Source organism: Leptodactylus fuscus, chromosome 4 (genome assembly GCF_031893055.1).
Source record: "Leptodactylus fuscus isolate aLepFus1 chromosome 4, aLepFus1.hap2, whole genome shotgun sequence".
NCBI classification, from domain to species: Eukaryota; Metazoa; Chordata; class Amphibia; order Anura; family Leptodactylidae; genus Leptodactylus; species Leptodactylus fuscus.
Genome location: NC_134268.1, coordinates 95,788,138 through 95,805,552, shown reverse-complemented (window position 1 = coordinate 95,805,552; position 17,415 = coordinate 95,788,138). Strand labels below are relative to the sequence as shown.

Below are 17,415 nucleotides of genomic sequence, written 5' to 3'. Positions count from 1 at the left end.
GGTTCTCTCTGGCTCTATGTCTGGGGTGATGGGCAGTTCTGGGCTTTCTTGTGATGTGTGAGGCATTTCTGGCTTATTGATACCTTGATCAGAGTCTGTTGTGTTTTCCTCCCCCTCTTCCTTAGATCTTATCTCTTGTGTCTGTAGTTTCAGGCCTGATAACTCTTCCTTTAGTTCTGTGATTTCTTGTAGGCACTGCGTCATTTTATCCCACAGCTTGACATTCTCTTGCTGGCAGGCTGCTATCTCTTTTCTCAGATTTGTGTTTTCCTGGATAAGTTTGTGGATGGCTTTTGTGTCGCCATTTGTGCTGGACAGTTCGTTGACATTACAGTTTCTGTTATAATTGTGTTTATAGATAGTAAAATCTCTCTCCAGCCGGGATACAATCTCTGTGAGGGACTCTACTGAGAGGTGTGAGGAGTCGGGGGAGGGCTTGCTGGCTTGTGTGCTGGCAGTGTTGGGGGATGTCACGGGTAATTCACCTGAGTCAGTGGGTGATCCTGTGTCTGTGCCCCTTTTTAGTTGTGCCTGATTCTTGATTTCTGGGAATTTTTCTATATATTGGTGAAGCCTATCTTCTCTTCCTTGAATCATTAAAGTCCCATTATTAAAAATGGTTGTTGTGAGAATCACTTCGCCGGCCCCTTGTGGGTTTTTTATTCTGATTGTTATTTTGCCTGTATCCGCCTCTTCTGTTGTTGTACTCTTGTAGCAGTCACATATTGCATGCTGCCAGGCTCTTATATAATCGGTGTGCATAATGAGGTTAGTCATTCTTTGGTTTGATGTGTAATCAGCAAACAGGGTCTCAGCATGGGCTTTGAGGAGATCTTTCTTTGCATTTTTCTTTTCATTGGCACTCATGTTATCAGGGTATGTAATCTGTAGAGTGGCCTGCCCCCCACTGTGTACAGAGACAGTGCTCTTAGCATAACAGTCAATGTCCTCTGTTGGCTGCATTGCTTCTTTCACACCTTCTGGGATGCCTGACCCCCTGCTGTGCTGGGACCTTGTCCTAGGTTCTATGGAGCTCATACTAGGTTCATCTAAGAATTCCATATTATAATCTCCCAGGTTCCCAAAATCTGAGGGTGTCCCCGATTTCCTTATTTCTGAGGGATAATCTACTTGCTTATGGGATTAGCCAAGTGATGGCCCTACCTTCTGTGATGTGGGATCCTGGGGTCAGATGTGATGTTCCTGTTGCATTCAGCCAGTCTGAGGTCTGTAGGAATCTTCTCTTGTATTTTAAAATCCTTTTTCTGTTCTTATTTCATTTTTCTCTTGGGATGTTTTTAGTCTCGCTTAGTTATGTCTTCCATGGAGCCGATATTTCCTGGTTTTCGTCTTGCAGGTAGCTCAATTACAAGGTTTTACTTTGATGAAAGTCAGGAGCTCATGTTGGGAGATGCTTACACTCCAGTAGTCAGTAACATTCTCTTAATGCACCATCTTGTGGATGTTTTTGTGTACTACACCTGCCTATATTTACCATTGTAATGTAATTTGAGCTGGCACTGTACAGGGAGTGTCCATTATAATTAGGTGACCTCCAGGACCACTCAAGGGAGCTTGGCTGGCCTGGAGGCAGAGCTGAGTGACCGCCCTCTCTAGAGAGGGGGTTGGGAACCTTTTGGGTTTTTTTGTCTTCTGGGGTAGAGAAACAGCCAGAAGACAGAGCACATGGATAACTGATAATGGCTGCCCACTATCAGGGTACAGCAAGCAGAGATGTCTTTCCCTCTGTTCTCAAGGTCCTTCTCAGAGAGTGTTTTCCTCTGGAGCTCCAAGCCTACAAGCACTAAAGTTGACGGACCTGTTTTATCCATACATCTGGGACTTCTACACGCATCTCTCTATTCAAGTAAGTCTTTGGGACAAATCTACACTCACCGGCCACTTTATTAGGTACACCATGCTAGTAACGGGTTGGACCCCCTTTTGCCTTCAGAACTGCCTCAATTCTTCGTGGCATAGATTCAACAAGGTGCTGGAAGCATTCCTCAGAGATTTTGGTCCATATTGACATGATGGCATCACACAGTTGCCGCAGATTTGTCGGCTGCACATCCATGATGCGAATCTCCCGTTCCACCACATCCCAAAGATGCTCTATTGGATTGAGATCTGGTGACTGTGGAGGCCATTGGAGTACAGTGAACTCATTGTCATGTTCAAGAAACCAGTCTGAGATGATTTCAGCTTTATGACATGGCGCATTATCCTGCTGAAAGTAGCCATCAGATGTTGGGTACATTGTGGTCATAAAGGGATGGACATGGTCAGCAACAATACTCAGGTAGGCTTTGGTGTTGCAACGATGCTCAATTGGTACCAAGGGGCCCAAAGAGTGCCAAGAAAATATTCCCCACACCATGACACCACCACCACCAGCCTGAACCGTTGATACAAGGCAGGATGGATCCATGCTTTCATGTTGTTGACGCCAAATTCTGACCCTACCATCCGAATGTCGCAGCAGAAATCGAGACTCATCAGACCAGGCAACGTTTTTCCAATCTTCAATTGTCCAATTTCGATGAGCTTGTGCAAATTGTAGCCTCAGTTTCCTGTTCTTAGCTGAAAGGAGTGGCACCCGGTGTGGTCTTCTGCTGCTGTAGCCCATCTGCCTCAAAGTTCGACGTACTGTGCGTTCAGAGATGCTCTTCTGGCTACCTTGGTTGTAACGGGTGGAGTCACTGTTGCCTTTCTATCAGCTCGAACCAGTCTGGCCATTCTCCTCTGACCTCTGGCATCAACAACGCATTTCCGCCCACAGAACTTCCGCTCATTGGATGTTTTTTCTTTTTCGGACCATTCTCTGTAAACCCTAGAGATGGTTGTGCGTGAAAATCCCAGTAGATCAGCAGTTTCTGAAATACTCAGACCAGCCCTTCTGGCACCAGCAACCATGCCATGTTCAAAGGCACTCAAATCACCTTTCTTCCCCATACTGATGCTCGGTTTGAACTGCAGGAGATTGTCTTGACCATGTCTACATGCCTAAATGCACTGAGTTGCCGCCATGTGATTGGCTGATTAGAAATTAAGTGTTAACGAGCAGTTGGACAGGTGTACCTAATAAAGTGGCCGGTGAGTGTATATTTAAGAAGCCCATAGCTAGCCTGGCAGAAATCGAGAATCTCCCGGTGCTAAGAAAAATTGTATTTGCTATTCTACATACGTGTACCCAGTTGTTGAGAATTAACCCCCTGGATACAGGCCATCTTTACAAATATATACAAGTTTACTACTCAAGCAACTATTAATTAAATTATCCAAAGCATTCCTGCTCCAAGCTCCATCACCTGCTTAATTGGACACTGCCTACAAAGATTGCTGTATTGTCTGTGTAGAATTCCTCCATATGTACATTTGTATTACTTTGTCCTGCTATTAAAAAGAGCAACGATTACCCCCGAAGCCTGGTTGTCTGTTGTCACTGTCAGATATCAGAGCAGGGGTGGGTAGTCGGGGACATCAAAAAGGGAGATTTTGTGCACATTTGGGATCCAGGGACCCCCTGAAAGCCGGCCACATTGGATATTACCCGTGATACCAGTCCTGGCCTTCCTGAGTGTTGCATAATGAGTAGTGAGTAAGAATTGGGAGACCCCAATACATTACATGGGAGTAAAGTATTGTTATTTCTTCTTGAGTCTGTGTATATATATATATATATATATATATATATATATATATATATATATATTGAAATGTGTGTAATTTATTTTTTCCTAAATGGTCACTAACTTTTCAACAAATATAAATCATTAGTACAAGCAAATATTTTAAAAAAATATATATTGTAACATATCCTAAAATAAAAATGATTCTTTATCCACTATCCAGGCTATTTTTCTGATCTTCCCTCTGCTTCCTAAACTGACATTCACTACGAAATCTCTGCTGAATATCTTGGTCTCTTATTAGGATACAAAAGAAAAAAGAGGGGGCGCTCCGTAGTGCAGAAATCACAGGAACACATGCAAATATGGACAGACACCAACTTGCTAGGTTTGGTCTCACCTCATGGGAGTTATGCAAAGGCAGGCACAAGTTTTATGGTCTCTCATTAGGGACTGCAATTTACTGAAGTATCATATTACAGCTGCAAATAGAACTCTATGAAGAGGGGAGAGGTAGAAGCAAACTGGAGCGGAAAATGGAAAGGAGGCATATATATACAGACAGAGACTGCAGCAGCTAATAGGAAGTTTCTATGCCACTCCAAAGTCCTTTATTCACATCAGTGCAATTCAATACTATATAAATATATATTATATGTCCTCCATGATTCTGAGTGAATGAGTGAGTTAAAGAAATTGTGCAGAATCTCCTGTTTTTCCATATGTTGTATAATGCAGCTATGAAAGTCATTCAATGACCCTGCGGTATGACAAAAAAATATATACAAACTGTATATACACATACAGCAACACACACATGTATATACATTGTATATACACACCTTATGTGTGCAGGATCAATAGCTCCATGTATTAGGTTATTGACAGGTGCTTGCTGTCCATCCTGACATTAGAATAAGCAGCAATAATTGTACATCGATTCCTTGAAACAAATCTACGTATTACAACTATCTCATCTGCATTCAAACATGTTTTGCCAGTAAACTCATTTAAGTCGATGACAAGCTGGACTGCTGCCACTTGACAATCACCTTCAAGTATATAGTGAAACTATTCCTGCTGCATTTGTTACAAACCTCAGTAGCAATAGGGACAAGTTACATTTATTTCCATATATTCCCTGACTTCATGTTAGTAGGGCGTTATATGGGAGCATCTCCTTTTGTTTTTAAGACAGAATAACATGACTGTTTGTATTATACAGCCAGCATTTGCATTGTGTGGAGAGGGCTCAGCTCCTATGACCAAAGACTTACAAGTATATCATTGGTCATTAAGGATTTAAATGAATTCTATCATTAGAAACCCTTTTTAAACTAAAGACACGTAGGAATAGCCTTAAGAAAAGTTATTCTTTTCTTACCTTTATTATTCTCTTCCGCGCCGCCGTTCTTTAGAAATATCTTTTTTCTGCTTTATGTAAATGAGTTTTCTCGCAGCACTGGAGGTGTCCCCAAGTGCTGCTTGGAAACTCTCCAGCGATGGCCTGTCTTCTTCACCACCTCCGCCTTCTTCTCTCATGCTCCTTCTTCTCTGGGTCCAAAAGCACCGACTGCGCATGTCCATCGGCCATTTTCCTGTGAGCCGAACGAGAGAGGCCACAGGGAAAAGTCTGGCAGACATGTGCAGTTGGCCATTTTCCGGTGGCCTTTCCCGTTCTGTGCAGATCAGAATAATAAAGGTAAGAGAAGAATAGCCTTTCTTAAGGCTATTCCTATGTGTATTTAGTTTAAAAATGGTTTCTAATGATAGAATCCCTTTAAGACTTCTGGTATATTTTCACATAGATATAAATTTGATCATAGCAGCTAGTTTCCAACAATTAACTATAGAGGCTTGAAAAGAGTGAAAAGAAATGCAAAATATAAGTCACATAACAACCACAAATAGACTTATTCCACATGTACATATACTGTACCATACATTTATCCAAAATTTGCTGAAAGGTTAATGACCATTTAAATAAAACAACCTTTTGAAGTGTCTCAGACTATTAGGTGTGTCTCAATCTCAAGATGTCATCATTCTCTAATGTGGTTCTTTTTGGCTGGAATGAGTTGGATAGACATGATTATTCTTCAAGTCAGACGCATACAGAAAATTTCCTAAATTTACTTTATAACCGAGCCTCCATGGAAGATAGTGACTCACAGCTTATGTGTCCAAGGGTACAAACAAACCTTCAAGTCACATTTTGAGATGAGCATCTTGATAAACATGGTACCCGGTATTTTAGGAACATTAAAATTTATTTCAAACGGACTAAAGAGTTAACATTTTATAGATCTAACACTGCTGGTATTTAATGTGTAACTCAATAGGGCTTTTGGAACAGTATACAGTGACTTGCAAAAATATTCATACCCCTTGAACTTTTTCACATTTTTTTACCTTACAACCACAAAGTTATTTGTATTTTATTGAGATTTTAAGTGATAGACCAACATAAAGTAGCAAATAATTGTGAAGTGAAATGAAAATAAGTGGTTTTCAACATTTTAAAGTGATTCTAACATTAAAACCCTTTTTTTTGTGGATAAGACGTCGGAATAGCCTTTAGAAAAGCTATTCGTCCCTTACCTTTAGACGTGGTCTACTCTGTGCCGTTCCTTAGAAATACCGGGTTTTACCAGTATGCAAATGAGTTCTCTCACAGCGATGGGGGCAGGCCACAGCGCTCAAACAGCGATGGGGGCGTCCCCACCGATACCAGATAAGTGTCTCCAGCGCCGCCTCCTTCTTCGTCCGCAGCGTCATCTTCAATGTCTTCTTCCGGCGCAGGCTCGTAACTTCTAGGCCTCGGGCCTTGGGCAGAGCAGACAGCACAGGCGCATAGGCACGGGAAAATGGCCGCTTGCACAGTATTGTTAGCGGCCATTTTCCCATGGCCTGTGCGCCTGCGCAGTCTGCTCTGCTCAGGGCCCAAGGCCTAGAAGTTACGAGCCTGCGCCGGAAGAAGACATTGAAGATGACGCTGCAGACGAAGAAGGAGGCAGCGCTGGAGACACTTATCTAGCAGCGGTGGGGACGCCCCCATCGCTGCGAGAGAACTCATTTGCATACCGGTAAAAAACAGTATTTCTAAGGAACGGCGCAGCGGAGACCACGTCTAAAGGTAAGAGACAAATAGCCTTTCTAAAGGCTATTCCGACGTTTTATCCACAAAAAAAAAGGTTTTAATGGTAGAATCCCTTTAATGAAATAAATATCTTAAAAGTGTGATGTGCAAAAGTATTCAGCCCCCATGTAGCAATGGTTTGTAGGGTCACCTTTCACTGCAATTACAGCTGCAAGTCTTTTGGGGTTTGTCTCTACCAACCACAGATGCTCAATTTAGATCTGGACTTGACTGGGCCATTCTAACACATGAATATTCTTTGATCTTAAAGGGGTATTCCCATGAACATAATCATAGCTATATTTGTAGATAATTAAAATACATTTTTGCAACTATAAGTAGATAAAAATTCTGCAGAGTTTAAAAGATTTTCTCTAACTATCTTAGCGATGACAGTCTGTTGTCTTGATTGGTTACCAATGGATAAGACCACAAATGCAGAAACTTTCTGTGGTCTGGGACTTGTTAGGAACCCAGCTATGATTTTCTTATTGTAGCAGGGACACTACATGTACGAGAATATATCCCAGCCACCATAAAAAAAAATCATGGTGGATTTTCTGACATTAGTAAGTTCCTGCATCCATGGTCGTATCCACTGGCAACTGATCAAGACAACAGACTGTGACCACAAGATATTTAGAGAAAATCTTTTAAACTCTGCAAAATTACTTACATTTGCAAAAAATGAAAATTTATTATCTACAATTTAAAAATGGTTATGTTCATAGGAATACCCCTTTAACCATTCCACTGTAGCTCTGGCTGCATGTTTAAGATAAGATAAGATAATCCTTTAATAGTCCCACAATGGGGAAATGTCAGTGATACAGTTTCATAGATGGTATATAACAAGAGAGAAAAAACACATACAAGCTCATGGCAGATAGAGCAATCCTAGGAATCATAGCAACTAAAAAGAAAGAAACACAGACACATTGCAGGATCATTTAGTTCTCTGTGTGAAGTGATGTTAATAATACAGCCCGACCGTGGTTGGAGGACACGAGGAGGGGGGTCACAGCATGTAGATATAACAGGCAAAAAAAACACGTTTTTTTTTGCAGAGGTGGGGGACATATGCAGCTATCATGATAACGTGGCAGTTCCTTTGGTAGGTGGTGAGATCTCATGCTCACAGCTGATAGTTCGGTATCTTGCATCAGCGCTATTGTCCATTAACCACAAAAAAAATGCCCCCAAATATCCCTCATCACAAGCCCTCCTCTACCTTTCTTCTTACCACTGTGTTCTACTGCCCAGAGAGGTCTGAAGCCATCCAGGTAGACAGGGTGCTGCTCTCTTGCCAAGCTTCCATAAACACATGGGTAGGTGGGTGATGGTAGGTTCCCAGGTTGTAACAGAGTCCCATGTGTCCGCAGTAAAAGAAGGAAATACCAGTCAGCTGTAGGTATCTTCACACATCAGCAATAGACGCCAAAAATCCTCTCCTTGAAAGAAGAAGTCCGTACTTTCCTGCAGGTCTCTCCTCTAGCTTTCTCTGCCTCATGGTGACCATGCTGTCCTTAGCTCATGGGGGGGATGGTAACAGGCACATGTGCACATGTCCAGGTCTTGAGTCATTGTCCATGCTTAACAATAGAAACAAAAGGAACAAAATACTCCACAGGATCTTCCATTCGATTTATGGTTGCTAATTCATAGTGCTAGTTAGCTTGGTTACAGGATTCTTGAAGATACAGAGAAAAAGAGTGAAAAAGGAAAGATAAAGGTTGCTCCCAGCTTGGAGGACTGTATCAGGCAGCCAGACACTCAGGGGGCGGCGCCAGGAATAGGGTCATTGTCTTGCAGGAAGGTGAATCTCCTTCCCATTTTCAAGTCTTTTGCAGCCTCCAACAGGTTTTCTTCCAGGATTGCCCTGTATTTAGCTCCATCCATCTTCGCATCAACTCTGACCAGCTTCCCTGTGCTTGCTGAAGAAATGCATCCCCACAGCATGATGCTTCACAGTGGGGATGGTGTGTTCAAGGTGATGAGCCAAACATAGTGCTTTGCATTTGGGCCAAAAAGTTCAAGTTTGGTCTCATCTGACCAGAGCACCTTCTTCCACATGTTTGTTGTGTCCCCTATATGGCTTGTGGCAACCTGCAAATGGTTCTTCTTATGATTTTCTTTCAACAATGGTTTTCTTCTTGCCACTCTTTCTTGAAGACCAGATTTGTGGAATTTACAACTTATAGTTGTCCTGTGGACAGATTCTCCCACCTGAGCTGTGGATTTCTGCAGCTCAGATTGACCATAGGCCTCTTGGCTGCTTCTCTGACCAGTGTTCTCCATGCTTGATCTGTCAGTTTAGGTGGACAGCCATGTCTTGGTAGGTTTAAAGTTGTAGAATACCTTTTCCATTTTTGATGGATTCAACAGTGCTCCTTTGGATGCTCAAAGCCTGAGATATGTTTTTATAACCTAACCCTGCTTTAAACTTAACCACACCTTTATCTCTTACATGTCTGGTGAGTTCCTTGTTCTTCATGATGCTGTTTGTTCACAAGTGTTCTCTAACAAACTACTGAAGTCTTCACAGAAGACGTATATTTATACTGGGACTAAATTACACACAGCTGAGCTCAAATAACTCATTAAGTGACTTCAGATGACAATTGATTGCATTGGATTTTACTTAGGGGTTTCGGAGTACAGGCTGAATACTTTTGCCCATCACACTTTCAAGATTTTTATTGGTTTGTAATTTTGATAACCATGTATCGTTTTCCTTCCACTTCACAATTATTTGATACTTTGTGTTGGTCTGTCACTTAAAATCTCAATAAAATACATTTAAGTTTGTGGTTGTAAGGTGACAAAATATGAAAAAGTTCAATGGGTTCTGAATAGAGATGAGCGAACAGTGTTCTATCGAACACATGTTCGATCGGATATCAGGGTGTTCGCCATGTTCGAATCGAATCGAACACCACGTGGTAAAGTGCGCCAAAATTCGATTCCCCTCCCACCTTCCCTGGCGCCTTTTTTGCACCAATAACAGCGCAGGGGAGGTGGGACAGGAACTACGACACCGGGGGCATTGAAAAAAATTGGAAAAAGTCATTGGCTGCCGAAAACAGGTGACCTCCATTTTAGACGAATAGTGGATTTCAAATCCGGGTCATATGAGAATGTGAACTTTGTGACTATGAGACAGGGATAGCTGTACAGGCAGGGATAGCTAGGGATAACCTTTATTTAGGGGGGAATGTTATTAAAAATAACTTTTTGGGGCTCTATCGGGTGTGTAATTGTGATTTTTGTGAGATAAACTTTTTCCCATAGGGATGCATTGGCCAGCGCTGATTGGCCGAATTCCGTACTCTGGCCAATCAGTGCTGGCCAATGCATTCTATTAGCTTGATGAAGCAGAGTGTGCACAAGGGTTCAAGCGCACCCTCGGCTCTGATGTAGCAGAGCCGAGGCTGCACAAGGGTTCAAGCGCACCCTCGGCTCTGATGTAGGAGAGCCGAGGGTGCACTTGAACCCTTGTGCACCCTCAGCTCTGCTACATCAGAGCCGAGGGTGCGCTTGAACCCTTGTGCACACTCTGCTTCATCAAGCTAATAGAATGCATTGGCCAGCGCTGATTAGCCAATGTATTCTATTAGCCTGATGAAGTAGAGCTGAATGTGTGTGCTAAGCACACACATTCAGCTCTACTTCATCGGGCTAATAGAATGCATTGGCCAGCGCTGATTGGCCAGAGTACGGAACTCGACCAATCAGCGCTGGCTCTGCTGGAGGAGGCGGAGTCTAAGATCGCTCCACACCAGTCTCCATTCAGGTCCGACCTTAGACTCCGCCTCCTCCGGCAGAGCCAGCGCTGATTGGCCGAAGGCTGGCCAATGCATTCCTATGCGAATGCAGAGACTTAGCAGTGCTGAGTCAGTTTTGCTCAACTACACATCTGATGCACACTCGGCACTGCTACATCAGATGTAGCAATCTGATGTAGCAGAGCCGAGGGTGCACTAGAACCCCTGTGCAAACTCAGTTCACGCTAATAGAATGCATTGGCCAGCGCTGATTGGCCAATGCATTCTATTAGCCCGATGAAGTAGAGCTGAATGTGTGTGCTAAGCACACACATTCAGCACTGCTTCATCACGCCAATACAATGCATTAGCCAGTGCTGATTGGCCAGAGTACGGAATTCGGCCAATCAGCGCTGGCCAATGCATTCTATTAGCCCGATGAAGTAGAGCTGAATGTGTGTGCTAAGCACACACATTCAGCACTGCTTCATCACGCCAATACAATGCATTAGCCAGTGCTGATTGGCCAGAGTACGGAATTCGGCCAATCAGCGCTGGCTCTGCTGGAGGAGGCGGAGTCTAAGGTCGGACCTGAATGGAGACTGGTGTGGAGCGATCTTAGACTCCGCCTCCTCCAGCAGAGCCAGCGCTGATTGGTCGAGTTCCGTACTCTGGCCAATCAGCGCTGGCCAATGCATTCTATTAGCCCGATGAAGTAGAGCTGAATGTGTGTGCTTAGCACACACATTCAGCTCTACTTCATCAGGCTAATAGAATACATTGGCCAATCAGCGCTGGCCAATGCATTCTATTAGCTTGATGAAGCAGAGTGTGCACAAGGGTTCAAGCGCACCCTCGGCTCTGATGTAGCAGAGCTGAGGGTGCACAAGGGTTCAAGTGCACCCTCGGCTCTCCTACATCAGAGCCGAGGGTGCGCTTGAACCCTTGTGCAGCCTCGGCTCTGCTACATCAGAGCCGAGGGTGCGCTTGAACCCTTGTGCACACTCTGCTTCATCAAGCTAATAGAATGCATTGGCCAGCACTGATTGGCCAGAGTACGGAATTCGGCCAATCAGCGCTGGCCAATGCATTCTATTAGCCCGATGAAGTAGAGCTGAATGTGTGTGCTAAGCACACACATTCAGCACTGCTTCATCACGCCAATACAATGCATTAGCCAGTGCTGATTGGCCAGAGTACGGAATTCGGCCAATCAGCGCTGGCTCTGCTGGAGGAGGCGGAGTCTAAGATCGCTCCACACCAGTCTCCATTCAGGTCCGACCTTAGACTCCGCCTCCTCCAGCAGAGCCAGCGCTGATTGGCCGAATTCCGTACTCTGGCCAATCAGCACTGGCTAATGCATTGTATTGGCGTGATGAAGCAGTGCTGAATGTGTGTGCTTAGCACACACATTCAGCTCTACTTCATCGGGCTAATAGAATGCATTGGCCAGCGCTGATTGGCCAGAGTACGGAATTCGGCCAATCAGCGCTGGCTCTGCTGGAGGAGGCGGAGTCTAAGATCGCTCCACACCAGTCTCCATTCAGGTCCGACCTTAGACTCCGCCTCCTCCAGCAGAGCCAGCGCTGATTGGCCGAATTCCGTACTCTGGCCAATCAGCACTGGCTAATGCATTGTATTGGCGTGATGAAGCAGTGCTGAATGTGTGTGCTTAGCACACACATTCAGCTCTACTTCATCGGGCTAATAGAATGCATTGGCCAATCAGCGCTGGCCAATGCATTCTATTAGCGTGAACTGAGTTTGCACAGGGGTTCTAGTGCACCCTCGGCTCTGCTACATCAGATTGCTACATCTGATGTAGCAGTGCCGAGTGTGCATCAGATGTGTAGTTGAGCAAAACTGACTCAGCACTGCTAAGTCTCTGCATTCGCATAGGAATGCATTGGCCAGCCTTCGGCCAATCAGCGCTGGCTCTGCCGGAGGAGGCGGAGTCTAAGGTCGGACCTGAATGGAGACTGGTGTGGAGCGATCTTAGACTCCGCCTCCTCCAGCAGAGCCAGCGCTGATTGGTCGAGTTCCGTACTCTGGCCAATCAGCACTGGCCAATGCATTTCTATGGGGAAAAGTTAGCTTGCGAAAATCGCAAACTGACAGGGATTTCCATGAAATAAAGTGACTTTTATGCCCCCAGACATGCTTCCCCTGCTGTCCCAGTGTCATTCCAGGGTGTTGGTATCATTTCCTGGGGTGTCATAGTGGACTTGGTGACCCTCCAGACACGAATTTGGGTTTCCCCCTTAACGAGTTTATGTTCCCCATAGACTATAATGGGGTTCGAAACCCATTCGAACACTCGAACAGTGAGCGGCTGTTCGAATCGAATTTCGAACCTCGAACATTTTAGTGTTCGCTCATCTCTAGTTCTGAATACTTTTGCAAACCACTGTATCTGAATAGGGTTATAAAAAGAGTAGAAACACCTATCAAAATATACATCTTACAGTATTGACTTTTTTGTACTGTGACCCAAAATCCCATTACACAGTTTTCCATTAGTAATTGACTCCAGTCATAAATATAAAGCTTGACAAATATTTCTATGATCATTAGAACCCATTAGTGGTTCACAAATTAAATTCTACTGAGACAGTGAGGTAATGGTTCCTCCACTACGGTCTACACACATTTTCCCATTAAAGTAGACAGTGGGGGCACAGATGTATTTAGCACACAAAAGCAATTGCTCTGCCATTACCACACCCAGATGTAAGAGAGCTGTGTAGACAGGACTATATTAGTAATAGTAATAGTGGCTATAGCTTTTGACCATCTAGAATAATATAGCGATAATTTGTGGCTTTTATACCAGCTAATATCCCGGCAAGGGAGGCACATTCGATTGCATTTGCTAAATCTACCTAGCACAGTAATTTTCTACTAAGGGATGTATGTAATCCTCCATTCAATAATCATTTGGGCTCTACATTGAGTGTATACATTAGGAAGTGCTCCTGACACAAATACCAAAGTAGCCCTTAAAGTTCTATTGGCCAGATATATGCCATGAATATCCATTTTTTTGTACGTGTTCGTCTGGTACTGTTCATGTGGCTTTAATTTTTGTTTTAATCTGTATTGTAAAGCATATCCTACTATGGTTGTTTATACAACTGGAATTCTTAAAAAAATAACATATGGCCCACTTACACTCCTCAATGCTCAAGCAGACGATCAGCAACATGACAAGTCATTCATTGTTAGAATAAATCAGCCTTTACATTGCCCATTGTATGTTGGTGGTATTATGTAGGTAGAATGTAGACCTCTGATTCCTTAAATGTGTGCCAGTGTATAGGTATACAGTGGCATAAGTTGCCCATAGGGTCACAAGTTGAAGTAAACTACACAGTAATCTTTGGAATAGTGTAGTTGATGTTATTCCATATAGTTTAAAAAAATATATAAATATAGATAGATAGATAGATAGATAGATAGATAGATAGATAGATAGATAGACGGATATGGTTCGCATATCAGACATGAGCTTTGCCTTATGAATAAAGGTTAGCGGCACAGGCATACAGATCCATAGCTCTAAGGCATATATTTAGCGGCATTGTTAAATTAAGTACAGCCATAAAGTCAATGTCAACAGAGATGTCGTGGCAGATTTGTTAATAGGATGATACTCATGTCTATAGATTTTATGATGTTTGTCAGCCCAACTTGATTAAAATTTTCCAGCAAATCATTTAGGCAGCATGTGAATGTTTATTTCTATAGCACAAAACCATATGCATGATATACACTAGGGCTAGCTTATAACAGATTGTGGAAAACTGAAGGTCTTAGCCATAGCAAGAAATGAGATCAGATTTTTTCTGTAATACAAACAGTATCACTTCCAAATGTACCTACAATTTCCTTTTTTGGGTGGTAAGAGCTCGCTTTTTGGTTACAAAGCTTCCGATCCCTTGCCCACCTTCCTCTAGGAATAGCTGTGGAGCTCACTAAAGACACCTTTATTGCTAAGAACTATAAATATTAGCTTCAAGTCTTAAACCTGAATTTAAGCAAAACAAGTACAAACCAGGATTCGGAAATGGCTTATGAGATGACATAAGGTAACTTACCATAATAGTGTGGTTTGGAAATTTGGCATGTACAGTCTTCACAAACTCTACAAAATGTTCTGAATATCCATTAGCTACATCCAAGCAAATATATTTAATAAGAGGAATGGCTTCCAGGATGCTGCTCAGCTTGTCAAGATCAGCTTGACTACTTCCAGAGCTTGCTGCTACGTGCTGTGGAAGAACACAATGAAATCATAAATGTCTGGAGATAAATATCACATTGTATGAAAATAATAGGTAGATCTCTAACCAACAAAACATCAGCGAGTTGGCAAGGTTTTTTACTAGGACCATCTAAGACACATCTATGAATCATGAATGTATATTGTTTGTACTCTTCACAGACAACATGGAGCCTAAATAGCGTATCAGGCACCAAAACTAACAGCACTGATTGCTCAGGAACAGTAGGAGAAATAGAAATAATTTTAACTGCTCCAGAAAAAGTGGAGGGTCACCTATTAATTGAGGTAAAAAAAAACTGGACTTGTTAGAGTGATGAAAGGTCCACTTTAAGTTTGCTAAAGTCAGAAACTCTATATTTTACAACTCTAAATAGAATATTAAAGTATACCTACCTCAAGGCATTCAGGAGATGTAGACGCAAAATTCTTCCAGTCTTCTAATGTATAATGCTTGTGAATTGTAGTAAATAATGTATGCTAAAAAGATAAAAAAGAGGAACAGTATATTTAGCAGAGCACATTTACAACTTCCTCATATACTGGATGTTATATAATGGTGTATTCTTATTTATCTGTCCAGCATGTGTATTAAAGGGAATCTGTCAGCAGAATCACCAGGTATAAACTAAATATATAGTATTATAGGCCATTTGGCTATGATTGAAATGCTACCTTTTTGGTTACTCAATATTCCTATTCTCATAAATCGAGGGTGTTCTAAATAAGCAAATGAATGTTGAAGTGCTACTGCTCTCATATTGGTTCCCCACCTGTCAACCTCATGGTCCATGCCCATCCATTGCCTCTATCCACCCCTTCTCATTTATGCTCCCCACCAACTCCAACTGCCACGTCTCATTCGTCCTCGCTTCCACCCCATTCTGAGATACTGTAGTGCACATAAGTGCGAATGGTTAACTGTGGTAAAAGTTGGAGGGGCTTTTTAATGGGCATGGCCTTTATAAAGCTAAAGATATTCAGATCCCATGTAATAATATCATAGCCAGATTGTTGGTGGTTAAATAAAAGAAACTATTGTGTTCATTCTTTGTATTCGGTGAGGCTGCTTGGGGTCCCCCTTGAATGAAAACCTATACGCATTAAAAGGTGGTTAGCTAAGGAACCACACGGACCCCATAGACTATAATGAGGTCCATGTGATTTCCACTCAGTGTCCGCACGAATCATGCGAAGAGAAAAGTACTGCAAGCAGCACTTTTCTCTGCGCATGTTTCGTGTAGAAAACATGGACCCCATTATAGTCTATGGGATCCATGTGGTTTCTTAGCTAACCGCTTTTTAATGCATATAGGTTTCTATTCGGGGGGTCCCCAAGTGGAATCCCCTCCCCCAATGGAATACCAAACGCAGATGTGAACTGGGCCTTACAGTGATTCTAAATATGTTTATGTTACTGACTATGTTTTGTGCCAGTCATTTAATAAAGTTTATTACGATATTTTAGAGCTCTGGCACTTGGTTCTGAAGGAACACTCCAAGTAGCACTTGGGAATGCATTGCATATTTACATAAAGTTTTATTTCTGAGCATGACGGCATCAAATAACCAAAATATGGTACCATTGGAAGTGAGTAAAATGGCCTTCTGTAGTGTGAGTATAGTTTATATCCAATGACTATGTTGACTCACTATAACCCCTTCCGGACATTTTCCTTTTCTGATCGCAGGTTAAAGAGGGTCCCTGCCTCGACTAACCTCCTCAAGATACAGCAGTTGTTATTGAATGCAGCTTTTGAGGGATTAAATCTCTATGATTAGGTTTAGAGAACATGTAGTACTTTGCACCCCCAAGTATTAAGCATAATAAGAATCCCATGGATTTCCCACTGACAGCTTTCCAATACAAATGCTAAATGTTACTATTTCTTTTCTTCATGAGAAAATACCTTTGTGTATTTCTGTATAAAACTGGAGGCATACAGAGGAACAGTGGGATTCATGCATTTCTATGGACACCATAATCATGACCTACATTATCTGTATTCAGAATTTATATTGGATCCACCACTGAACAGCTCTGCTATGGACTGATATTATGCGTACAGGTTCCTCAGATTATATACAAACCATGGACGCTGTATGATAGATCTATAAAAAACGGAAGCATAATATGGTCCTATACATGAAGTCTAAGGTGGTATGTGCATGCAGAGCCACTTTAACTATAGGGCTAATGATGCATTTGCACTGTCCCTATGGTAGCGGGAGCTCCCTTGGGACAGCGGGACAGTCCTGCATTTGCTCTACCTGTGTTCCCGGCAGTCGGTCCAGGCTGTGGGAACTCCAACTCATTGGACACAATAGTGAAATGGGGCGCTACCTGCTTCACCATTAAACCAGTGTCCTAGGAGCAGGAGGCGCAATGTAGTGATGTCACCTACAATACACATCAGCTGATCTTACTGAAGTCATCAGGTTTGGACATTTTTTTTTAATGGGTCTATAAAAATCATCCATATGCTGTCAATTTTCCAGGGACCCAAAGACATTGGAAAACATGATTGAGTTATCCTTCAAAAAAAAACAGATCAACCACAGACAGTACTTTAAGTCTACGGTCACATGGTGAATTAT

The 17,415-nt window shown here is 42.7% G+C and overlaps 2 protein-coding genes across 2 annotated transcripts in view; one reads left to right on the top strand and one right to left on the bottom strand.

Moving 5' to 3' along the window:
- Positions 1–17,415, top strand: part of ATXN1 (ataxin 1) — a 491,098-nt gene that overhangs the window by 306,209 nt on the left and 167,474 nt on the right. The gene's annotated exons all lie outside the window — the stretch shown is intronic.
- The window catches only part of GMPR (guanosine monophosphate reductase), a 61,308-nt gene that overhangs the window by 38,210 nt on the left and 5,683 nt on the right, over positions 1–17,415 (bottom strand). The window contains exons 3-4 of the mRNA XM_075270850.1: positions 15,214–15,297; positions 14,633–14,806 (exon numbers count right to left, since the gene is read on the bottom strand). Of these exons, the coding sequence (XP_075126951.1) occupies positions 14,633–14,806; positions 15,214–15,297 (258 nt within the window). The remainder of the gene's footprint in view (positions 1–14,632; positions 14,807–15,213; positions 15,298–17,415) is intronic.